The 25,554-nt window shown below is 49.3% G+C and overlaps 1 protein-coding gene across 2 annotated transcripts; it reads left to right on the forward strand.

Annotated features, from left to right (window-relative positions):
• Positions 1 to 4,833: 4,833 nt before the first annotated feature.
• On the forward strand, positions 4,834 to 19,311 carry TMEM98 (transmembrane protein 98). 2 transcript variants are annotated; one of them, XM_058560356.1, is made up of 7 exons: positions 4,834 to 4,849; positions 10,020 to 10,201; positions 11,401 to 11,532; positions 12,470 to 12,503; positions 14,531 to 14,646; positions 17,085 to 17,144; positions 18,446 to 19,311. In XM_058560356.1, exons 2-7 carry the CDS (start codon positions 10,071 to 10,073, stop codon positions 18,651 to 18,653), a joined length of 681 nt encoding a protein of 226 aa, XP_058416339.1. In that variant the 5' UTR covers positions 4,834 to 4,849; positions 10,020 to 10,070; the 3' UTR covers positions 18,654 to 19,311. The 2 variants fall into 2 exon arrangements, with proteins under 2 accessions (XP_058416339.1, XP_058416338.1); XM_058560355.1 differs by lacking the exon at positions 4,834 to 4,849 and adding an exon at positions 7,500 to 7,618.
• Positions 19,312 to 25,554: the final 6,243 nt, after the last annotated feature.

The following is a 25,554-nucleotide window of genomic DNA, read 5'->3' on the forward strand; positions in this document are numbered from 1 at the left end:
ATGAGTGTCTGTTTAAGGTCTGGGATCGTAAATCGAAAGCAAAGCCAGTCTTGCTGTGTGACCTGCTCCAGCCACACGTATCTGCTCAAGTGCAGTGTGGAGAATGCAGAGTTTGGGTTCTGCTGACTGAGCCAGGAAGGAGAGAGGGCAAGGGAGCAGCTCCATGATGGACCATGTAATCCAGGCCAGCCAGGAGGGGTGGGGGACAAGAGGGGTGAGCACGTCATGGGGTTCAGTCAGGCCTGTCAAGTGAGTCTCAAAGAAGGACTTTCCCTCTCCAGCACCCTTTAGCATTAACTAACCCATGAGGCACTTGCCTAAGAAGCAGCGGTGACACCCAGTGACCACTCCTTGAAGTGCACCACTGGTTTGTCAGCAGATCCTGAAGCAACCTTGTGTGAAATAAGCAGGGGGAGTTCTGCTCCACTTGGGAGGCACTCACGCCCTCCCACATTCTCTCCATAGTTTTCTCTGTGGGATTCTGTACCACTGGCCCTGCACTCTCTAAGGGGAGGGAGAGGCTGCTGCTCAAAGTGCGTAACTAGAAGTGGATAGCTGAGGCACTGAAGGCAGTCTGGGAGCTGTTGCCCAGATCTGGGCTTCTCTGCTACGTTCCTGCTGTCCTGGGCATTCAGGACAAGCATCCTAGGATGACTTTGGGCATTCCCAAAGCCCTGCTAGGGTTTAGACAAATGCCAGACACAGGCCTCTTCCAGCCCACCGTTGTCCTGGGGAATTGTCATCCTGGCTGACTCAAGAGCCAAGTGAGGACTCCCCTCTCTCCACCTCCTCCCGAAACTTGACTGTCCTCAGGATCTGAGAGGGTCCTAATGTCTCTGGCTCCACCTAGGCTCCTCCTGTCCCAAGCACTGGGATCTGGCTTAGTGTAGAGGGAAACCCAGGTTGCTCCCCAAATTCTGTCACCCATCATAGGTACTGGGCTGGACTTCTGGCCCCAGGAGTTGGGTGTCCATTAGTTAGGGGCTATTCCACTTGCAGGAAATACCAAGAGGACTGAGATAGGACACCTAACCCCCTTTGCATGACCTAAAGTACTTTTATTGTTCTAATTACCTTTTACCAGGACCTGCTGTTTATCTTTCACTTTAAGAGGTTAGCAAGTCAAGTTTTAAGTCCAAGCACCAGAGGGTGAAGGTGTGTCACTGAGGCATGAGCCCTGGCGTGGGGCAGGTGAGGAAGATGGTTTCTAAGGTGGTCAAGAAATGGAGGAAGACTGTCTGACTCACCTCTAACCCTCTTCCCCACCTCTTCTCTCACAATCCCCAGTTTGAACTTGACTTTGAACTTAGGGGCAGCCTGGTGTAGTGGAAAGAGTCTGCACTGAACTCGTGGTCAGGTAATCACTTGACCACATCTGTAAAATGGTGATAGTAATGCCCACTGCACAGGGCTGTAGTGAAAGTTAAATTAAAATGTACATAGGAGTGTTTCTTACATCAACATGGTTTGGTTTAAGGCATTATTATTAGATGTTTACACCAAGGGAGATTTCATAAATTTTAAGGAGAAAGAAAAAGCTTAATGGCAATGCAATTCCATTAGAGGTGGTGACCTTCCAGTCACTGGAGGGATCCACCAGAGGCAAGGTGACAACTGATATCCCTGCCAAGACTAAGAGAGCGCAGAGGGAGGAGGGTGTAAGGAGAAACACACAGGCAGGGCTTGGAGTCAGACAGACTTAGCTTCGAATCCCAGCTCTGCCAGTTACTAGCTATGGCACCTTGGACAAGTCACAGGACCTCCCAGATTCTCAGGGTCCCCCTGTGTGAAGTGGAGATAACTCCTACTTCCCTGAGCTGTTGAGACAATTAGATGAAGTGCCATCTGTAAAGCCTTGGAACAGAGTAGGCACTCAATGAATGGTATGTTGAAAACTCATTAATTTGGGTAATTCCAAACCAAGTATTTGGGGCATATATTATGGGCTAGGCTCCTTGCTAGGTGCTGGGTGACAATGCACAGCTTTCAGTCAGACGATTCTAGTTCAAATCCCAGTTTTACCAGTTACTAGCTGTAGAAACATATTTAACTTCTCTGAGCCCCAGTTTCCTCATATGTAAAGTGAGGGAGAATGATTCCTATTGTAAGAGATTATTGTAATGGTTATATGGAATCTGTGTAACGCATTTAGCACAGTACTGGCACATAAAAAGTCTAAAAAATGGCAGCAATTGTGATGAACACAGTCATACTGCAACAGTAAAAGGAAGAGATGCTGATGGGTCAAATTTAAAGCTGGAGACCCAAGTGACTTTTCTTTGTTGATAGCATTAAATCCATTCTTGAACCAACCTTGTCTGTATTAAATATGGGATATTATTTCTTCTTATACATACCTACTCTTTACTCCCTAAACACTTAAAGCAAGAGAGAGTTCCATTGACTCTAAAGAGAGGTGGCAAAATACTAGAATGGGCAAGAGAGGATGGCTGTGAAATCTGCCTTTAGAGCTCTTTCAGAAAAGTCTTTTGAGGATTTGAAGTATTTTTGCCAAGTGTATAGTTTCCCCTGCCAGCCCATTGCCCAGGTGCGCCCGCCCTGATGTCCCCTGGGGAAACCCCTATTTATGGTCTCTATCTCCCTGGTCCAGTTGCCTTGACTTAGAGGAAATGCAAACTTGGCCTTTGTTTCCAGTGGGCATCCTGGCCCAGCCCTGCCCTGCTAGCTGCAGCCCTTCCCCAGCCTGCTCCTTTCTCCCCACTTCCTGGTTCTGCACCTTGGCTCCGGCCAGCTCCAGCAGTTCTAACGTTTGCCGGCTTTCGCTCCTGCAAGGACTGGCCTTCACCATGGTCTCTGCCCACACTCACATCTCAGAGAAGGCCTGACCTGTGTGTACACAAACCCCTCCCTGGCTGGCCTCTCCTTGGAAAGTTGATCACTAGCCCATAAAAGGGCCCGAACACTTAAAACAAGCACAGACTCACAGTCAAATCAGGGATTTAAAATTGTGACTTTTTAATTCAGGTCAACCTTCCTTCTCTTTCCAGTGCTGGTGCCTTCCCTTTCTGAGTGTTTCTCACGGGCTTAGCCCTCCTCCTTAAGCCTCCTGGTGGCTGCCACACCCCAGTGGGCTTTCCGCGCTGGGAATGGTCTAGAGTTCCTATCCCCACTGTAGAATGACGGTGACAATAGCTAAGCTTTATTTTCCCTCCTCCCACAAGTGTTTCTTGAGCACCTACTAAGTGTCAGGCACTGCTCTAGATAGTGGGGGTCAGCAGAGAACAAGACAGTAAAGTCCCTGCCCTTGTGGAGCTTATATTCTGAAGGGGGAGAGGCAATAAACAAATATTTAGTGCACTCTCAGGTAGTGATAAGTGCCATTAAAAACCACATCAGGCCCAGGGGACCCCAGAGGATAAGAGGTGCCCTTTAGATAGGGTGATCAGGGAACACTGCTCTATGGAGGTGACTCGGAGCAGACGCCTGAGCAAAGGGAGGGAGTGAGGCAAGGAATAATGGTGATAAGGATTCTAGGCACACAGGAAAGTGCACAAATCTTTATCAGGGAATTTTTAAGAAGTGGATCCACCTATTTAACCAGCACATAGATCAGGAAACGGAAATGGAGCGTGGATCCTGCCCTCTGAAGGGCAACCTGTGCCCTGACTTCAGGGCAAAGCCCAGCCCTGATGTAGGGTGAGCTGGGCATGTTTGAGGAACGTCAAGGAGGCCCCATGTCGTACTATGATGAGCACTTTTTAAAAAACTGTGATAAAATATACATAACAAGAATTTTACCAATTTTAACCATTTTTAAGTATACAGTTCACCTGCATTAAGTACATTCACATTGTTGTGCAACCATCACCACTATTCCTCTCCAGCACTTCTTTCATCTCCCCAAAATGAAACTCCGTACCCATTAAACAGTAACGCCCTATTCTTCCCTCCCCCCACCCTCTAGCAACCAGTGTTCTACTTTCTATGTGATGAGCGCTTTAAACACATTATCTCATTTGATACTCAAGGCAACTGTAGGCCATAGGTTTTACTGCCATCCCCATTCTACAGATCAAACTGAGGGAACTAAGATCACATAGCTGCTATGTGGAGGAGGCAGACCTCAAATCCCTGGCTCAGCTCCTACTCCTGACTGCCTGCCTGGTAGGGGTGAAGGATGCCATTCTGCTGTCCCTCTAATGGCCCGGAGCTGGGTCGGGAGGGTTTAGCAAGGGGTACAGGCAGTGTGAGAAGCTTTTCTTGCTGGGGCAGGAGGGGTTTGTTGCACCTGACTGGTCCTGCCTGTCTGGAAGGAAGGGGCTGCTGCCCAAAGACATAGGTTAGGAGTGGAGGGGAAGGTAGGTGATCAACATCTGTCTCCTTTCCCACCTCGGTCTTCTGAGCTGTCTTTCCTGGGTGCTCAGCTGCCCTGAGTGGAAGAGTGTGAGCATCTTCAGTGCTTGGTATGCAGCCCACCAAGCAGCACTGCCCCCACCTATTTATTACTAGGACATAACATAGCAATGGGTACTGCAAAAAGAATCACCCAGGAGCCTCACACAATTCAGATACAGCTGGGCAGTAGGCATCACAAGGGAAAAACAAAACAAAATGAAAGGATATCAAGACAGGACAGCCAGAAGAGTAGAGAACCTGGCTCACACCAGGACCAGAGTAAGTGCATTTTTGAGGACGGGGTGCATATGAATTTTGGATAGAGTGGCTCTATCCGTGGTAGTTGTAGCCAGGGCAATGACAGCCTGCCCTGTTCTGATACCCAGGTCGCTGGAAGAGCTAGCAGTTTCCTGGTTTGGGCGATCTGGGCTTTGGTGCCAGGCAGTCTTGAGTCCACTTCCTGCCCTGCCACTTACAAGCTGAAAGAGCTCGGGTAAGTTGCCTTATCCTTCCAAGTCTATTTCCTCCCTTGCAAATGTAATCATACCAACTTTTCAGGGTTGGTGAGAAGATAGAATGAGATAAGGCATGAAAGATGCCTAAGGAGTGTCTGGTACATAGTCGGTGCTTAATAAATGTTCACTCATTGTCTGGGCAGAGCACGAGCTTGCACCCACTGGCCAGGAACCAAGCCTCTTCCCCCCTCACCACGGTCAGCACCATTTCCCATCTGCTGGGTTCTCCTCTCTAATCATCGGGTTCAGCCCTCGATTTGGAGACCCTTGCTATGGTGTGATGTTCAGACTGAGTGGGGAGAAGCCATATGTAGGGGTGTTTGAATTTTGGGGAGCAGTCCTGCAACCATCCCTCTTACCTTTGTTGGGGAAACTGCCTTGCCTGCAGAGATATTGGAAGACAGGATATTGCCTGTGCCTTACCTTCTGCAGTGGAAGCAGACAGGGTGAGGTCTTAGCCAGGACTTTGAATCTGGAATAAGGATAAAGTTGAAGAGAGGGTCACAATCATTTCAGGGCAGTGGCGCCCAGCCCCTGGAGCCCCTGTGGTGCCTGCCCATTTCCTAATCTGGGTCTTCAGGCCCCACTGATTCTGTAGGCACCCCATATCCTTCCAAGAAGTCCCCTTTCCACGTGGAATGATCAATCAGTTTCTATTGCCTGCAAGCAAGAACACTGAGTGCCACACAAGGTCTTCTCAGATCAGTCCAGGGAGACTTCAAGGGGCACTGGGACGGCAGCAGTTGCTAGACCTACGGGAGACATTGGCTAGGAAAGGTACTGGCCCAACCTTAGTACTGTCCTGTTCCACCTGCAGCTGGAGAGTGTGTGGTTAAATGGGGCATTTACACTGTCAGCTCCAGGCAGCAGCTGAACTATTTTTTCTGATTGGTTTGTTTTGGTAAGTCTTTTCAACTTGTGTTACAAACTCCCCAAGGTTAAAGCTTTGTTTTACATCTCTCCTACAGAGTCAATGTATAAATCACCCAAGAGAAAAATACCGCTCCCTTCTTCTCAGAGTATCTCTAAGAAAAGGAGACACTTATTGTCCTCGATACACATTCTGATTGCTGCTTTGCTGTAAGACCATTTTCCTTAGATTGTAGCTTCTCCATGAAAGCACTTTAGAGGGTAATAAAATCATCGCTCAGCCTTCTGGTCCCTGAGTGCCAATCGTGGGAAACCTCAGCTGCCCACAGGGCCAGTCACTTAACAAAAAGAGTGAGGTGAGAGTGCATGCGCATGCATTGTGTGCAGTAGAGAAAGTAGTGGGCCAGGAGAGCAAGCCTGGACACTCAGCCACCCCTCTCCTACTATGGCTACCAATGGAATGTGGGCTGCATTTTGAGAGATCTTAGGAATTTTCCAGAGAAGCTGGAAATCTAGAGGAATAAGTGAAATTCCTGATTTTTTAAAATGTTGGCAACTAATTGAGTTTTTAAAGAACTATGAAAAACAATTCTGTGGGCTGGATGTGGCCTAGGGCTACCATTTTGCAGAGCCCGCAGTAAGCTGCCCAGGACCTAGTCTGCATCCTTTGGTACTTGTCACCAGTACTGACCTTAGACTGGTCAAGTGGGCTCCTGCCCTGGGCCCCAGGCTTTAATTGGCCCTGCTCTGGTCCTGCCTCTTCCTCAATGGGCTGGGAGTTCAAGGGCCAAGGGGGATGACTATCTGGAGCTCATGCCTCCTTCTAGACCATGCTCCTGGTACTCCAGACTCTGGGAATCCTCGCCCAAGAAGCCCCAGCCTGCTTCCAGGGCCTACGTGGACCTCCATCCTCCCAAGGGCAGCTTGCACTGCCTGGCGTGGGCATCTTCAGGCCTGAGGAGTGGCCAAGGGATGGCTATTTGCAGGTTGGGGGCTGTGTCCCTATGAATGCACGTGTGTCCCCATGAATGCATGTTGAGTCCGCCTTTGGTATGGGATGGAGTAGAGTGTGAACAGAAGGGGCAGGACTGCCAGCCAGGGTCCTGCATTTCTACTCTTGCCTCCAGCAGGGCGATTGTTAGGGGTGGTCCTGCTTGTCAGCGCCCAGCGTGGCTCAGGCTATAATAAGAGCTATCACTGATTCACCATTTACCCTGGGCCAGGTACTCGGAAATGCACTGCTTGCCTCACGTCCTTTGACTCCTACATCAACTCTGAGGGTGCTTACAAGCAGTAGCCCATTTCACGGATGAAGGAACCAAGGCACAGAGAGGTAACATAAGCTGCCCACAGCCAGCAGTGAGTGGCAGAGGCAGGACTTAAACCAGACAGTGTGTAGCGGAGGGGACTCGAGTACTGACCAGTCACACTATGAAACTGCTCGTGCTCCCCAGCCCCCACTGGATGGCCAGCCCGGGTGGAGGTTGGGGGTGCAGGGGCCCTCCGCGCCTCCCGCCCCTGCCTGCCCGGCCTGGCCTCGGTGGGGGCGCGAGGACCGCCTGTCGGGTCGCGGAGTGCCTGCCTCCCAGCTGCCCAGGCCTCCCGAGGCCCCAACTCCCGGCCCGCCCGGGGGCCTGGCGGTGACGGCGGCGCCTGGCAGCGGGGGATTTGGATGCTCGGCGGCGTCTCCCCCTCCCGCACCTCCTCCGGGAGTTTGGCCGCGCGGGGGACTTTATCTTGATTCCTTCGGACAGCCCAGCTCCTTCCCGGCATGCCCCGCTCGCAGGAGCCGCCCCGAGTCCCGCGCCCGGACTTTGCCATCGGGGGGCCCGGCCACGGGAGCGCCAGCGGCGTGCGCCCTGGAGCCGCAGCCTGAGGTGGGTGAGCCCCGCCGCGCCCCGGGGCCGCGGGAGAGGGGCTGCGGGCCACGCCCCCAGCCCCGCCCTCTGGAGCGGGCGCGGGGGGCCGGCGGGCCGGGTGCGGGACGCAGGGCGCCCGCTCGGCCGCTGCGGGGGGAGGGGAGCCCGGCGCGGCCGCCGCTGTGTTGGCGCCGCGGGGCCCGCAAGTTGGGAAAGTTGGAGCTGCGCGCCGGGAGCGCGCCCGGGCGGGGTGGGGGGTCCCTCCCTCCCTCCGTCCTGGGTGTCGGGGTGGGTGTTCTGCGGGGCCGGGCAGGGGGAGGAGGTGGGTCTTGGGTCCGTTTTATCCTTGTGGATTTAGAACCCTATAGAGGGAAGGGGAGAGAGAGCAAGATCTACACAAGCTTATGCAGAGACAGAGAAAGAGAGAACAGAACACGGAGAAGAATAACAAAGAACAAGGAAAACACACCAAGAAACACTCATACAGACAGATCACGGAGAGACAGCAGAACTCAGAGAGCTCATACACGCGGAGAAACACTCAAAACCCGCAGGAAGAGAGAGGACACAAAGCGAGTGGTCTCGGAGGCCGTGGGGCAGGGGGAGGGGAAAGGAAATAAAGACTGAGGGAGGGGGAAAGGAGACGCGGCGAGTGGAGAGGAAAACCAGAGGGAAAAATAGAGACAGAGACAATGAGAAATGAGAGAAGGAAAGAAAAAGGGCTAAAGGAGGTAGCCCTTTAACAGGGGTGCTATAGAGAAACACATCTAGAGAAACTGAGGCCAACCCTGAGAAGTACCCCCCTCCCCCAACACACACACACACAGTCTGAGATATGGCGATGAAGATGACAGACCCCAGCCTTCTCACCCTTGTGGGCAAGTGAGCTCGAGGTGAGGGAGGAGCTCTGTGGGACCTCTGAGAAGGCCTCCTTGGAGCCAGCGAAGTCCCAACCTCGTCCACCTGGAAAGCTCCTACTTATCCTTCAAAATCCAGCTCAAGCATTACCTGCCATGTGAAGAGTGCTTTCCCGGAAGGTGTCGTGAAAGCGCTGTTACTCTCTTTTCTATGTACTTCTGCATGTGGCACAGACAGGCACATGGAGTTGAACTGTCTGCCTGTCTACCTCTCACTGTGGTTGCTCAAGATTTGGGTCCTGTTTATCTCCAGTCTCCAGAAACCAGACCAGTGCTTGGTGCATAGTAGATGATCAGTAAATACTTATTGAATGACAATCAGGAGCATTTGAACTCTCCAAGACATGGAGCATAAAAGTAAACCCAAATAGAGAAGATGCACCATCCTGGGGTCATAGAGACTCCTAGGTCAAAGCACCTAGGAGTGCTTTTTTTGCAGGTGGAGAAATTAAAGCCCAGAGAGAGGAGGAGACTTGCTCACAGAGACACCAGTGGGAGGCCTGCAATGAAATCACATCGTAAATACATACTTCTTTGAGATGCCCTTGTTCCTCTGGCCTAGGGTTTAAAACTGGTGTGAAAGAACCTCCTGAATGAAAAGAGGCAATAGGCAAGGAACACTTTAATACCATTTGTAAGTTTCTAACACTGAAACTGCCAATCCAAACTTTTTTCAGAATTTTTAGAATCCTCTTTCCTCCTTGGAAAGGAAAAGGGAGGTGAGTGTCCATCTCAGTTTAAGTGGATGGCTTTCTGCTTCCTGACTATATCAACTTAGGACAAATTGCTTAACCTCCCCGAACCTCAGTTTTCTCAACTGTAAAATGGGAATACTAATACCTACCTCATAGGATCGTTAGAAGAGTTAACACGTAGAGAGTGCCTGGCACAGAGCAGACCCTCAGTGAATACAATCCCGCCTTTCTCCTTCTTGGGTGGGTATTCTTTCATGCACTTGGGGTAGATGTGAAAACAACAGAGCTAGTGAAAATGTTTCCTTTGTCTCAGGCTTAAAAGGCCATCCTTGTCCAACTAGGGAGCAAACTCGGTTAATAAAGGAAAAGGCAAATTTGGGGCATGACATAAAATGCATCTTGATTCTGTTCAGGCCCTCGGGTCTCTGCAGGTGACTTGGGGGAACCTAGCTTCCCTGCCTCTGCCACCTGAAGACCCTGCTGCCCCGTTCTCTTACATAGCTGCTGCTGTTTTTTTTGTTTTTGGTGAGGAAGATTGGCTCTGAGCTAACATCTGTTGCCAATCCTCCTCTTTTTGCTTGAGCAAGATTGTCCCTGAGCTAACATCTGTGCCCGTCTTCCTCTGTTTTGTATGTGGGATGCTGCCACAGCATGGCTGGATGAGCGGCGTGTAGGTCCATGCCTGGGATCCAAACTGGCGAACCCCGGGGCCACCAAAAGGGACCGTGCGAACTTAGCACTACGCCACCAGGCCGGCCCCTTGCACAGCTTCTTTACCAGGCTTGCTCTGTCCTTGTGTCTTTCCAGCTTTAGCGCACGCGGGGGATGTGACTGGGACTGAGGGAGCAACCTGGAAGCATGGAGACTGTGGTGATTGTTGCCATAGGCGTGCTGGCCACCATCTTTCTAGCCTCGTTCGCAGCCTTGGTGGTGGTGTGCAGGCAGCGCTACTGCCGGCCCCGGGACCTGCTGCAGCGCTATGATTCCAAGTGAGTGGCCCAGGGACGGGGAGGAGGAGGGATGGGCTGCGCCCTGGGCTCCAGCGGAAGAAAAAGAAGTTTGATGCTGGGCCATTCTTGCTCAGTTTTTTGTCTCTAAAATGGTACCTGAAGGCTAACCTTCCTAGTAAAGACCTCAGAGCTTCAGAATGTTCCCTAAGCCCCCAACATCCCGAGCTGCTTCTGACTGTCCCTGAGCTAACGAGAAAGTGACTGAACATGTTCACCTAGCATAAAGATGTGGCCTTCTATCTCAACCAGCCACCTCACTTAGCATTTGGACAAGCCAAGTCTCTTTCCACCCAAACTCACGGGAACAGAAATACAATGCCCGCACTGCAGCCATGTGTGTCTAAGCAACAGACACCCGGTGTTGTGAAATCCCAGCATAGGACTGTCTCTCTTTGCGCAGATTTCTTCATGATGCACTGCATGTGAAATATGTTTTGTAAGCAAGATCCTATTTTCGGTGTAGAGATGTTTTAATTGATAGATCCTTAAAGGACCATGGCCACTAACCCTTCGTTTCTCTTACCCCTCTGTCTGAATTCTCTCAGCATCTCTGTCGAGTGGTTAATCATTAGTAAAATGCCCATTTATCTGACAGGAAAGCTCTCCTGTGGAAAAGAATGCTATGGTGTCTCATGTTTTAAAGAACCCTGTTGTAAAGTAGAAGGTGGTGTTCCTTCTCCCACTTCTCCAGTGTAAAGTAGGAAGGGGTGGGGGTGTGGGGTGGACCAAGGTGGTTCCCAGGAGTGATTCTGCAGACCAAGTAGAGGGTACAGGTAGATTTGGGTAATAGGAACCTCAGCTTCTCCATACAAGGTAGGCTTGAAGGGAAAATAAGTTATGAAAGGATATTATTTTGTCCTGAAGGAGCAGCCCCGTCTGATACATCTCTGTAATTATTATGGCTGTAACCCTACACTTTCTCTTAGTGGCTTATCTTGTTCTGTTTCCCTTTTCTTTCGTGTTAGTGTCCTGGCCTCCCTCCTTGACTGCTTGTCTGCCATGTACCCTGCCCACACCTGTAGTCCCACTAGGGTTAGGTTTGGATCCAGGACAAGTGGTCCGTGCTTTAACTTATTGACTGCCTTTGTCTTTTTTGGGGGGTATGTGGGCCCCGATGAGGAGAGGGTCAGCAGCAGTCATCCACCATGAAGCCACTCACCTGGGGCTTTTCTTTCCAGGCCCATTGTGGACCTCATTGGTGCCATGGAGACCCAGTCTGAGCCCTCTGAGTTAGAACTGGACGATGTTGTCATCACCAACCCCCACATTGAGGCCATTCTGGAGAACGAAGACTGGATTGAAGATGCCTCGTAAGGCTTTGGGGACTGTTTGTTTTCCTACAGCCCCCTGGGGATGGCTTCCTTTGCCAGAGCACTTGACTGAGCATCTAGGAGCTCTGTGTCGCTTGCTGCTGTTTCCCCTGCCTTCAGTGTGGGGGGAAATCAGAATGTGACATGACACTGTTTGTCCTCGCCCCGCCCCCCCATTTTTTAGACCTGAACACTGAGGCCCGTAGATGTGTGGCCAAAGTTGTTATCAAGTCACCCTGATGTGCTTGGCTTATCCTTGGGGTACCCGTGAATTTGACACTCGGGCTCCAGGGATGAAACCTTAGTCTTCAGTATCCCTCAGGGATCTCCCCATCCAACAGGAGCCTCTACCAGTTGAGAAGTGTATGCCACTTCATTCCCTCATCATTTGGTCATTCATTCACCGGGCAGATGTTTATGGGGCAGTATGTGCAGGGCCCTGGGCCAGGCACTGCAGATATTAAACTGATGGGGAGACAGAATTCTACTCAATACAGTATCTCAGAAACCAGAGGGCGTCTCTGTGCACAGTGTGGTGGGCACACGGAGGAGGCAATGTCTGGAGTTACCTGGTGGGGAGGTGGGGGTGGATTTCACGAAGTCTGTCACAAAGTGGATTTATCGGGCTTTGAAAGACAAGGCTTTCACTAGGCTGAGCATAAGGGGAGGGATGCACTGGGCAGAGGGAACAGTATCAGAAGCTCAGAGTTATAAAAAAGCATGACTTGATCGGTGGGAGTAGTGCTGACCGAAGAGTTGGTCAGGTGTGGGGTGGGGGGAAGGGAAAGGAGAGAAGGTGCTTCTTCACTTAGCTGGTGGACTTGTTCATTTGAACACTGAAGTGTCCCTGCTCTCAGGTGGTGAGGAGCAGAGGTGGTGGGTGGAGGGAGGCGGGCCTCTATAGGGACGCACTGACACATTCTTCTTGTCTCCCTAGGGGTCTCATGTCCCACTGCATTGCCATTTTGAAGGTAATACGCTTTGATTTCCCCAGGAGACAATGGGGGGGGTCACCAAAGCACCCCAGTGCACCATCGGTGAGAGTTGAAAGGACCTTAGGAAGGGCCCTGAACCCTTGCAAGAGGGTTTTTTTTTTTTTAACATGCCTGACACTTGGAGTTTCTGCTCTTTATTTCCACTCCCGCCTGGACGGTCTGTTATACTTTAGAATTCTCGAGGCCCTTTCAAAGGCTTTGTTTCACCTGGTCCTCATAAGAGAAGGTGAGGTCCCCTCACCTATGGGAAACAGCGTAAGTAGTCCCCAGCCACGTTTTCACCGACTGTGGAGCAAGCTGCATGCCCACGTCTGTAGCTGCTGAGGGGGAAATGGAGCTTCCCGGCTTCTCCCTGGGCACTTGCTTTCAGGAACGGAGAGCTCAGCCCTTTCCATCCGGCTGAGTTCTGTATCTGGACTTTTCCAATTACTAGAAAGTCCTTCGCCAGCAGTAGTCAGCCAAATGGGACAATCAGTGTTAAAAATGCCAAACCATGAATACTTCAACTGGAAGGCAGATTTTTTTCCTTTTAATGTCTGCAGCCTCCAGGACTGGGTGGAAAATTGCATCCAGTTTGCATTTGGGGTAATTTTAATAGTTTGGGGTAATTTTTATAGTTTCAGCATTTGTTTTTCAATTCTTGCCTGATAGAATAGTAGTAATATTGAAATATTTGGCCGATTGCAAATATTGTTGGTTTCTTCATTTCAGTAACCTGGGAAACGACACATTTATCTCTTTGTCTAGTAATTATTCAAGATTTCAAAAAAGACAACTTTATCTTTTCTTCAGTGTCATTCAGTGCAAGATATTAAAAAGTCTTTCATCCCACCTCTTCTTCAGCTCTCTCTCTTGGGAGACAAAGAAATGCCTAGTAGGAAATTGTTGTCACAGAGTCCAGGCTTATTATTCAATTCCAAGAAGCTCTTTGGATAGATACGGTTATAGATAGAGACAGGCCTAACAACTAGAGCAATAATGCCATGTTACATCTCCCTTCTCCCAAGCAGGATGTGTCCTGGCACTGGGTTTTGTCCCCTGCCCTGGCCTATTAGAGGAGGAGGATGAATGATGGCTGAGACAGGGGATGAATCAGCCCAGAGGGGTCTTATTGGATTGGAATCAGTGGTCCATCCTGGTGTCCTCAGATCAAAGGAGAGGCTTCTCACTTTCCTCTTGGGGTCTCAAGGCCCATTTGCTTGGCCACCTGCCCTTGAATCCCTGTGGTGGGGGCTCCAGGGAGGTGACCGGGATCTCTCCTGGGTGGGTTTTGGGGCTTCTTTCTGCCCTCTGTTTTTTGCGTCCAAGTATGAGGCAGGTATTGGGACTTCTTTGCCAGGGACAGAAGCACATCCAGGTTCTAACTTTGGGGAGGTGTGGAAGGGGGAAGCAAAGCTGTGGGGGTGGCCAGCACTTTTGGGGATAATGAGAAAGGCCAGGTGTCATAGTCTTGCCTTTCTCCTGCTTTTTTCCACGACCCTTTCATCATCATCTTGACAAACATGCTAATATATTACTCTAGAAAATTGTCGAAACAAGTGCCACTTTTGGAGATGTGCTTGAAGGGAACAGTTGCCCTTTGTTTAGTCATGTTTCTGAGGGCGCTCCACTGGAGATATTTATCCTTTTGGAAGACCAAACCAGGAGGTGAAGGAGGAGAAAGAGAAAGTAGGACTTTCCCCCTAAGCGAGATGGTGAAATTAGAGCACATGATTTTTCTTAGACAGATTATTTCAGTTTAGACTTCTCTAAGCCGAAACCCTGACCCTGATCTGAGGTCCCTCCCCCTCCCTGCTCACCCAGCCGCGTTCTCAGCTTTTGCCTCTTCCACCCCATTTCCTCTCATCTCTGTGTACTTTTCACTTCAATTTGCCCTTTAGGTTCGGGGGCCCAGCTGTGGGACGGGACCCAGGGCGGGCCCATCTTTGTCTTCGTGGGGGTGGCAGAAGCCCTTGGGGGAGCTAGGTCACCTCTCCTCACCTCTCTCCTCTCTGCTGCGTTAGATCTGTCACACTCTGACAGAAAAACTTGTTGCCATGACGATGGGCTCTGGGGCCAAGATGAAGACTTCAGCCAGTGTCAGCGACATCATCGTGGTGGCCAAGCGCATCAGCCCCAGGTGAGCGGTCAGGGCCTTGAGGTCCCCACACTCCATGGGGGAAGGGAGGGGCCGGGAGCTGAGATGGGTGGAGGGCTAGGCTTGTCTAAGAAACTACACAGGCGAGGTCAGTTATTTACGTCCCAGACACTTACGGGGCATCCAGGAGGGTTTAGATATTGAGGGACTTTCAGGCTAAGGTAGTCTCACCGAGTTCCCCCCACCTCCAGTATGCCCCACTCTGGTAGGCTTTTTGGGAAATGCCAGCATACGTCTGTTCCGCAGATCCCACTGTGGCTGTTCCCTCTTTCTCAGTCTTGTACCAGCTGGGGCTGCCTTCCTGCCTGTTGCCGCTCCTTCCTCCCAGGCTCTGGGCCAGTGAGCACATTTCCCCCTGGCGTCCCCCCCCTTATCTGCAGTGACCTCCTGGCCATGCCCTCTCCCCAGCCCATATCTGTATTGGAGACTGGTTCGGGGGACTTGCTCCTTGCTGCTGCGCTGCCCTGTCTGTGGCCCAGCCAGCAGCCACCACGACTGGGTGGGAGGTGAAGCCATACATCATTCAGATCTCCCAAATTCCAGGCTGTCTGCAAAATCTGATGTGGGAGGCAACCAGCAGGATTGCAGTCAACAGCTACACCCCTTCATGGGCTGAGATGGTGAAGAAAAATAAAACCCTTTTCTTAGAGAGAAGAGCTGTGCTAAGTTTGCGCTGCCATCTGGTGGCTGGCATGTGGATGTGCGGCAGTTGTCCCAGTCCAGGATGTTTTCTTAATCAGTCACATGGCCTTGCCCCTCCTGAGGGTGCCTCCATACTCCCGGTGGGAATGGGGGCACCCCTGTGAGTTCCAGGGGCCCTCACTTTCCTGGTTGCCATGGCCTCGGGTAAATCACCAGGAACCAGGTCTCTGAGGGTATGTGAAAGAGTTGGTGTGCTTGAATTCTGTCCAGGGAGTTCAGTGAGTTGAGAAATTGGGAGAGAGCCAGGGGAGGGACTCAGCCCAGGACAGTTCTTGGCTTTCTCTGGAGCTGTCCCAGGTGGGTGTAGTTACATGACTTGTATCAGCCTAGTTTGCCCCTAGCCTGAAAGACCCTCCAACCAGGCTCTGGGCTGGCGCCAGACCTTCCTCTGGCCGCTCATTATTGGTGGAGACTCTGCATTGCTCATGTCTCCTGGACCTTCATCATGCTTCCTGTCACTGCTAAGAGCCACGCCAGGGGGCCAGACAAATTCATGCAATATCACGTCTGGGGGAGGAAGGAGACTGAGGTTTCTGAGGACTAGTGAAGTCCTAGGGGATCTGGATTAGCCGTGGTGCTGGAGAGAGGGTGTGACGTTGCTTGGAGGGCGGATGGACCTGGTGCTCACTGACTCCTCCTACAGAGCGCCTCTGACTACTTCCAGAATGTTCCCTGCCATAATTCAGAGTCCTTGCTTTTTGCCTTCACACTTCTTTCTCCTCTGGCTGTTTACGTCCTGGGGGTTTTTCTTGCTTCGTTTACTCCACATAGTGTGTTGATAGCATATTAGTTTCAAGGAGAGTGGTTTCAGCTTTAGGGTATTATGGAGAAAGGGGCCGGCTAAGACAGACTCAGAGGGTGACCGTGTCTCTGCATTTCCTCACCAGCCCCTCAGCCCCGACACAAGAACATTTAAGGACATCTACTTTCAAGGGCTTTTAGAAATCAAACAATACATCATCATTTTTTCTTCCTGATTATCAAGTGGTCCAGGAGCAAGGATTTGGAGCAAAACCTTGTACCATGCAAATCAGAATGAATAGTAGTTCCTTTCTGAACTTGATTTTTTATAAAATTGACCACAAACTTTACCATGTGTGAAAAGAAATACAGTGGAGCAGTCTGAACCCAAATTAAACTTATAGGTTTTTTGGTTTTTTTTTTTTAGTGTTCTGTATAACTACCTTTAGCCATGGTTCTCTTTTTTTTTTTTGGACGCAAAAGTAATAAATACTTGTAAAAGTTAAAATGTTGCAAGAATCGATTATCTGGAAAGTGAAAAACCCGCTAATACCACCCACTCCCGATTCCTGGAGGTAACCACTATTGAATGGTGAGTATGCCTCCAGAATTTCCCCCTCTGCATTCATAGCTTTTGTTTATTTTTGTGCACATGGGATCGGTCAAACTTTATATATTGTTTTGCAATTCACGTTTTTAATTTAGTAGTATGTCTTAAACATCATGCCAGGTGTGTGAACTTGTACTTTTTAAGCCATTGGAGCTAAAACAAAATCAGAAAACAAAATCTTCTCTAAACTGAACCTGAAGTCTTTCTGTTTAAGTCTCTGTCCGAGAATGCAAAAGGAACTAGAGAAAGAAACACTCAAGACTGGGTCTTGAAAGGAGAAAAATTGGAATAAAGAACAGTAGAAAGGAAGGAAAGAGAAAAGGAGGGAAGGAAAGCAAAATACTGAAAAGCTTTTATCTCTCCTCAGAGTGGACGATGTAGTGAAATCAATGTACCCTCCGTTGGACCCGAAACTTTTGGATGCACGGTGAGAGGGGTGGAGTGGTCGTTCATCTTTTCATTCTGGGGGCTCCCTGTTATATCAGATCTGTGAAGCTGCCTGTTTGGATTGTTGGGGAGAGGGCTGTTTTGCTGAGTTCCCAAGGCTGCTGGGGTTTTGGGTACCATTCTCTGCAGTGTGAATGAATGGGCAGCCAACCAGGGAGCCGAGCCTGGCTGGGAGATAGAGGCCAGTCCTCTTCTTGAAACCCCAGAGAAGGAAGAACCAGTCTCAGATTTTGAATTTTTATGATTAAACATCCAGCCATACTAAGTCCTATCTGCTCTTTCCCTGCTGTCCATTTCCCCCTTCGCATGGCTGTCTCTGCTCTTTGCACCTCAGAAGCAGACACGCCTTAGTGGGGCAGATGGTGAGTGGGGCAAAGAGAATGGAAGTGAGAAGTCAGCTAAAGCTGTGCTCACCTCCCGCAGGACATACCCATGAACCCCGCTCTTGTCATCCTCCCCTAATACACAGAGCATACTTAGCCTTTTGAAATTGTTGTGTTCCTGTACCAGATGTAAACCCATTTTTAAAAACCAAGTTCTTTTGTCTCTCGGATTTATATGACTATTTCATGGACCCGTTGTGTAATGATGGCCAGATAGGCAGTGGGTCAGATGCCTCAGTTGGTTTCTTTGCCCTACGCTTATTGCTGCCCAGCTGTGTCTGTGGGCTAGTAATCTGTAATACATTCCCAAATGCATCATACACACTCACCATTAAAAGATATTCTATAGTGAATCTTTCAATACTGATTGAAAAAAAACAACGCCTCTCAGTTTGGTTTTTCCGTTAAATTTTTTTTTTAGAGTGTGGTAAACCAGCCCTAGGCCTTATTGACTCAGAATCAGTAAGGGATGCTCAAGGGGGCAGTGTGTATATCCATATGTATCCCATCTTTAAGTGGGCAGCAGTTGGGGATGTGCTCATCCAATTGGCTAGATCCAGATTGTCCCACAAAACACTATTCTGGGGGATGTTAATAGGTGTGCTGCAAAAAGTGGGCTCCACAGTCTTGAATAAGTTAGTGAGACACAGCATAAAAAGTCTTCCCTTAGAGCTTTATCATGCACTTCAAAGGCGCTGAGATGGGCTTCAGTTAATGTTGTGTAAACCAGCCATTCCCCAATGTATCTGAGCATGGAACCATCTTTAAATTACACACTCACCAACCTCCGGGGGAAGGGGCTCCAGTTTGGCGAACATCAGTCTAGAGTCTGTCCATTTGGGCTTTGGTGCAAAGTCCCTTATTTCTTGGGGAACCTGATCCTGTTGTTTTTTCCTAGGACAACTGCCCTGCTCCTGTCAGTCAGTCATCTGGTGCTGGTGACCAGGAATGCCTGCCACCTGACTGGGGGCCTGGATTGGATTGACCAGTCACTGTCAGCTGCTGAGGAGCACTTGGAAGTCCTTCGAGAAGCAGCCCTGGCTTCTGAGCCAGATAAAGGCCTCCCAGGCCCTGAAGGCTTCCTGCAGGAGCAGTCGGCCATTTAGTGCCGGCTGGCCAGCCGCTGGCCCAAGGGTCAGCCTGCTGCCGTCCCTGGGTGGCTCTGCTGAGCCTTCCACTTTTCCCTGTAGAGTTAGTTGTTCTCCACGGCTCCAGCTGTGTAAGCACAGAGAAGCAGGAGAGCGGCCCCGTCAATCCATGCCTCTGTTGCAGTTGCAAATGGTGGCCGGTGAGTGGCAGTCTAATGCCACAGTTAGGGGAGATATTGAAATGACATTCACCATCTGTGCAGCAGAGCTTTGAAAACTGGTGGACTGTCAGCTTTCTTCAGCTCACCTAGTGTTTTCAAGAACATTGAGCCACCCTCTAAGAATCAGGAAGTTTCGTATTAAAATCAGAATTTCTGGCTTCTCTTAGACAATCAGAAGATGGGGCAACTCTAATCTGCATTTTCAAAAGAGGACAATCAATTGGAACTAAGTAGGAGTTGCCTCTTTGGACAAGACTTGCACTCTCTCACCTTGCCTGTTTCATTTATTTGTATTATCGGCCTGGTCCCTGAGGCACCTGAGTCTCTCCTCCTCCACAGGTTTGGGTTTGACGGTGAGCACCGCAGAGTTGATTATTCCCTTTTTATCATTATGCCTGCAATTTTACCTAGCTACCACTAGGTGGATAGTAAACGTATACTTAGGTTTCCCTCCAGTGTGTGGTTATTGAGTCAAATTCAAATGCAGGGTGTATTGGGGGGACATTTATCTGAGAACTGAGGATGGAAGGAGAGAACCAAAGAATCCTGGGATACCTTGTGTGTATGACTGCAAACGAGGTATTTAAAGACCCCTCAGAGTTCAGGCAGAGGTGAGGAGACCACCACATTAGCAGTGACATCCGTGAAAGGTGTGTTCCCCTTTCTTTTGACATCTGTTTGTTTTGCAAAATTGAAAGATGAGGGACATTTTTATGACTCAAGACCTTTGTCGAAGCCAGAATCACAATCTCATAATCCAGACATGCATCCAAATTGCGTAATTTCCGTCATAAGCATATAGGAACATGTGAAGTACTTTGCTTCTTCCCAGGTTCTCAGAGCCAACCTCACTCCTGGGAGAGGGCCCTGGCTTGGGGCAGCCTTGGTTCATCTCCTGTGCTGTTAAGCGTGTTTGGAGCTCCATATCTGTTCCCACTTCATTTTCTCTGCCTTAACTCAAGTCAGCAAATCCCTCAGCCTGATTCTAGAGAATCAGGAACACACATTCCAAAGTCCAAGATCAGAGCCTTGTTTGTCATTGAGATGTGTCGTTGGGCACATTCCATTCTCTTCTGGAAAGCAGGATGCTTCTAACCAGCATAGTGTGCACCAGATTCCACCTGGGGAGACAAAGTCAGGAGAGGGAGGCTGGAGCTCAACTCTCATGGGCTGAAGGATGGATTCCTGATTCCAGTGGACACCTGGTTGGATTGTCCATTCCCATTAACCCTGAATACAATGCTAGGTAGTTGACTCTCCTGGCCTGCTGCTGAGCTGTGGATGGGAAGTGTCCACAAGGCCACAGTCCTCTTGTGTTTGTCTTTTTTCCTCCCTTTCAAAACCTGCTTTCATAATCAGTCTGGAAACCGATTCACGCTAAGGTTGCAATGGCTGCTACAGTTGTCAGTGGCGCCTGCATTTTAACCTGGACCAGAGCCCTAAGCCACAGGGAAGCAACCCTGAACTGGCCTCTCAAATACCATCCACCAGGTGTGGGGTTAGGGGTGGAGAAGTTTCCCCTAAAGTGACACCCACTGTCACTTACCTTCCCTGAGCCCTGGCAAGTCCTGGCACACGTGCTTCCAGAAACCCTGAGATGCTGCCCTTTCTGCTGTCAGGAAAGGTTGCTGAAGCCCACGGAAGTCTCTACTATACTGCAGGATCTTTCCTTCTGCTGCTGTGTAGTTTTTCTTTTGTCTCCAGTACAGACAAATAAGAAGTCTCTGGATAATTGAGGTGGAAGCACTGTCTTGGGGTAGGAGGCAACCCCACTCCTCTAGGCCCTTTGGGAGGTCGCTGATGTTACCTCCTCCCTTGGGAGGGGCTGGTTGGTGAGCACGGGGGATCCAGCCAGGTGCGGTTTCCCAGAGAATGGACACATCCCAAGCCCTTGGTTCATTGGTGTCTATGTAATGGTGGTAGATCTTTTCTTCCATGACCTCCCCCGCCTCCTAGCTTGGAATAGGAGCATCAGACTCAAAATGAAGAAGGAACTAGGGATAGGAATTGAGTGTGAAAAGAGCAAGATCTTTGAAGTCAGATGGAATTAAGTTCCGATTTGGGCTCAGTCATTTCCTGTGTGAGCTTGGACAAGTTGCTTAACCTTTCTGGTCCTTAGCTCTCTCACTTGTAAAATCAAGGCTGCTGCCTCATTGAGTTGGTATGTCAACCAAGTGAGATGGTATATGTGAAATGCCCAATTGTGTGCCTGGTGTTCATTAGCCAGTGTTAATCCTTCTTTCCCCAAGGCCTGCCATGCCCTGATGCAGCTGACCTGGATGGTATCACCTCAGTTACCATGGCTCTGTCCAAGCAGGAGCTTCTGTTCGTGATCTTTGGAGCTGAGTAGCCAAAAATCTGGAATCACTGCAGTGGGGAGAGTGGCCCTGCTTTGTCCCTGCCCCACCCCAAGTGTGTTCATGACACGGAGACAGTCAAAGCTCTGGGCCTCTTATCAGTGTTCCCAGGGCTGATTGCTCAAGCTCGCATTCCTCCAGAGCAGGGCTCAGGGGGCCTCCTCCAGCCTGGGAAATCTCCCAGACGGAACACGTGTCCCGGCATCCGGCTCACCCTGGTGCTTACCCTGACCCGCCTCGTTCCAGCACTTCCTTCTCCTCGGGCACTCTTTCTACTCTGTGTGCCCGTGGGAGCCTGGTCTTTAGAAACCGAGTTACAGTTCAGAGCCCCTGAGTCGCTTTATGACCTCGGACATTTTGGGAAGGTGTCAAATGAAGAATTTCCATCTATTTCCTCCTTCCCTCTCTCTGTCCTCCTCTCCTTCCCTTCTCAACTCCTCCCTCCCTCCTCTTTTCCTCCCACACACATGGACTGTTTGCTTACTCTGGGGGAGGTGTGCTAGGTGCTGGGGACGTGGGATAAAAGTCACAATCCCTGTCCTTAAGAAGCGAGAAAGACACATGAGCAGCTGATTGAACCGTGGCTATGGCCAGTGCAGTGAGGGAGGGATGCATAGCAGGGGGCCATGGGGGCGCACAGCAGGGAGGCAGTGTGGTCGAGATAGCCGGGGAAGAACCCTGGGAGGAGCTGATGCCGAGTTGAGACTCGACAGAGTGTCAGAGAAGTTGTCGGAGGAAGAGGGAGAATCTCCCTCTGCCCTTTTCCTTAAGGTTCTTATGGCTGGCCAAATAATTAACAAGACAGGTTAGCAGGAGAAAATAATACCAAGTTTAATAACATGTATACATGGGAGAAACTCAGAAATGAGCAACTCGTCCCTCTGTCTAAGCTGCTTGCTTAAGTATTGCGGCTACAGGCGAGGAGTGTGTTGGGGGCGGGTAGTGGCGTGGGACTTCAGAGGGCAGGAGGACAATTCTTTTCAGGGTCATCTATAGATAATGTGGTCAGGGAGAGACAGAGTTTTTGATAAAAGAGGCTTGGTGCCTTTCCTATTGTAACCTCTATCCTACATTATCTTTACAGCCATCATGATAGAAGATCTGTTCCAGGAAGGAGCCACCATGTCAAATTCTTTAGGCAGTTAGTGGGGGAGGTCACATGTCCCTCAGACAAAACAATCAAGGTAAAGAGATATATTTCAGGGTGGCCAAATCTTGATCTCCCACAAAGTGTTCTGGGCAGACGGGACAACATGGGACGGTCCAAGGCTAAGAGAGCACAGCTCATCTAAGAAAGGCAGGTGATTGGGGAGGGCTGGAGTATGGGCTGTAAGGGTGGGGTTGGACAGGCTGGCAGGGCCTCGGATCATGGAGAACGTTTTAGGCTGTATTAGGGAGGTGGAGCTTTATCCTGAACATAATGGGGACCCTAGAAAGGCTTTAACCAGCGGAACGACTTGGGTAAGATTTGCAATTTAGAAAAAGTCATTTGCTTCATACCCTATGATGTTAGGTTCCAGGACCCATACATTTGCCTGATGCTACTGAGTGCATGTTTCCCCCTGAGTCTGAGAGGAGGAGTCTGAGACGACTCCATCATGGTATGAAGGTGGGGTGGGCAACTGGGTGGGAAGGGAGGAAGAGAGGGGCTAGGCATCAGAACAGAAGGTACAGGGGAGGGGAATAACGTGGTTGTGCTGGGTCTGCTTCTGCTTCTGTTCTCTACTTGTAGTGTCTCTGTACCAGAAATGCTGATGAGTAGAGCTTTGAGAATTTGAGGCATAATTGGGTCCTTTCTGGTTCATCCCGTCTGTATTTTTATCACCCCCATTTTACAGATTCGGAGACCAAAGCCTAGGGAGATCGGTAACTTTCCTGCAGTTGATAAGAATCAGAGCAGGAACTTCAACTTCCCAACCTTGTATTCTTAACCACCACTCCTGCTTGCCTGGGGCGGTGCTGGGGGAAATCCATAATGGGAGGAAACAACAGATGCTGTGGCATTCCACTCTCTTCTAGTTCTAATATTTCTCACTTAAAAAAATGGTGGTCGTGACCCATAAATTAACTTCATGGCCCACTAAATGGTTACAACCCATAGAGATGATAGAACATGGGCACTAAAATAAGGGCTGGGTCGTGGGTGAGGGATTCTCTCTCCATCCAAAATGACTTAATTTGATCCATTTTAAGTAAAACGTGCCTTTATCTGGATAGTGGCAAAAATTTATGGTGCAAAATGGGATAACTAATTTATTACATGATTGATTAGTTCAAGAGTTATCTGTTGAGCATCTCCACAGGGTTAAGCCTTGGGATATAGGAATGAATAAAAATATAATGCCTCTCTTGAGGCATATGTAATCTAAGGTGGAAATAAACCCACAAAGAGTCATTTCTTTTCCCCCTGAGGAAGATTCACCCTGAGCTAACATCCATTACCAATCCTCCTCTTTTTTTTGCTTGAGGAGGATAAGCCCTGAGCTGACATCTGTGCTAGTCTTCCTCTATTTTGTACATGGGACACCACCACAGCATGGCTGGTGAGTGGAGTAGGTCTGTGCTCAGGATCTGAACCCACGAACTCAGGCCGCCCAAGCGGAGCATGCAGAATTTTAACCACTTGGCCATGGGGCTGGGCCCAGAGTCATTTTTAATGTAATGTGGTGAGTGCTAAGTAAGGAGATGTATTTAATGAGAGCACAGAGCAGCGGCACCAAACCCAGCTGACGAGAGTTGCCTGAAGGTGGTGATGTCTCAGAAGAATTGTCAAGGTGGAGTAGGTGTTAGTAGGTGTGAGGGAGAAGAAGATTGGGTGAGGTAGGAGACGGTGGAGGTGGCGGAGGACAGAAGATCCAGTAGTGACAGAAGATCCAAGAACTGTTCAGTGTGGCATTCCATACTGTGCTCAGGAGATTACCACTGCAAGGGGCAGGAGGTAGGGTGTGGTGGGAGATGAGACAGGAGAGGAAGGGGAGGACCAGACCCTGGACTTTCCCTCTAGATGTTAGGGAGCTATTGAAAATGGAAAAAGCTGCTATTATTTCTTGGAAAACTATCAAATGATCTCTGCACCCTCACCTGCCTTTAATGTTATCCTAATTTGACAGGTGAACAATGGTTTAGTGTTGTGTTAATTTGCATTTCCCTGACTACTGGTGAAGTTAAACATTTTTCATGTGTTTATTAGCTATTTGTACTTATTCATGTCCTTTGCCCATTTTTCCACTGGGATTTTAATATTTTTCTTATCAAGTTATATGAACACTTTATATATTAAAGCTAACAACCCTTTGTCATATTTATTGCATATATTTTCCCCCAGCCTTGTCATTTGCCTTCTAGTTTTGTTTAGAATGGTTTCTGATGCCCAGAAGTTTTAAATTTAGTGTAGTCAAATGTATTGATTTTCTTTCCCTTAGTGATTTCTTCCATTGATTTTATGTTTAGAAAATCCTCTCTTATCCAGAGATCAAATAAATATAATTGAAATGTTTGAAGCAGCAGAGTGCCATGGATGGATAATTAATAATAATATTCACAAATTAGATGTAGTGGCAGGAAAAAAACCAACAACCGGAGTAGAAGAAATCAAACCTTCCTTTATCCACCCCGAACCCAGCCCAAGGTTAAAGGTGGGAACAGTTAGGGAGCAAAGAGATGGATGAGGGAGATGGGAGACAAGGAGAGGTGGGAGAATCTTGAAGGACTAGTATGAGGTGGTCAGGCAGACAGGGTGGGTGAGAGTAGAATGGAGAGGAAGCTACTTGTTCCAAGGTAGGATATGAAGGTACATAGTCTGTTTGGTTAGAATCTTAGATGAGAAGAAGCAGTGATGGGAGAGGGAATTGAAAAGAAAATTAGGGAACACCAAAGAGGGCCCATAAATCATGTTAAGAAGTTGGGACTTTATTCTGAGTACAATGGTGAGCCGTTGAAAATATAACCCAAATAATTCTTGGTGCCTCATGGAGCCAGTCTCTGCATAGAGTTTCGTTTGAGGAGGCATAATCTGGCAGTCAAAAGTAAGAAGAAAGGAAGACCAATGACAAAATTCTATTGGCAATGGCACTGATCTACACTCTCTTAGAGAATAGCCTGTCTTCATCTGGACCAGATGGTGGGGAGATAATGTTTTCTCTCACCCTTCCATTTCCCAGTGTTCCTTGGTGCTGAGAAAGAACCAGGCTTTGGAGGGGACAGACCCAGGTTTGGATCCTGACTCATCCACTCCCTAGCCGTTTTGTTTCCCACCTGCCTGCCTCCCTTCCTTCTGAAAATTCCCTTGGACATCTATTATGTGCCAAGCATTGTCTAAGTGCTGGGAATACAAGGCAGAGA

Source organism: Diceros bicornis, chromosome 18 (assembly GCF_020826845.1).
Source record: "Diceros bicornis minor isolate mBicDic1 chromosome 18, mDicBic1.mat.cur, whole genome shotgun sequence".
Lineage (NCBI taxonomy): Eukaryota > Metazoa > Chordata > Mammalia > Perissodactyla > Rhinocerotidae > Diceros > Diceros bicornis.

Bases quoted from the DNA above. Each gene is read 5' to 3' on its own strand.
- TMEM98 (XM_058560356.1), top strand. From the start codon at position 10,071: ATGGAGACTGTGGTGATTGTTGCCATAGGCGTGCTGGCCACCATCTTT. The intron at 11,533-12,469 runs GTAAGGCTTTGG...TTGTCTCCCTAG, and splicing joins GACTGGATTGAAGATGCCTC to GGGTCTCATGTCCCACTGCA. The intron at 17,145-18,445 runs GTGAGAGGGGTG...GTTTTTTCCTAG, and splicing joins CCGAAACTTTTGGATGCACG to GACAACTGCCCTGCTCCTGT.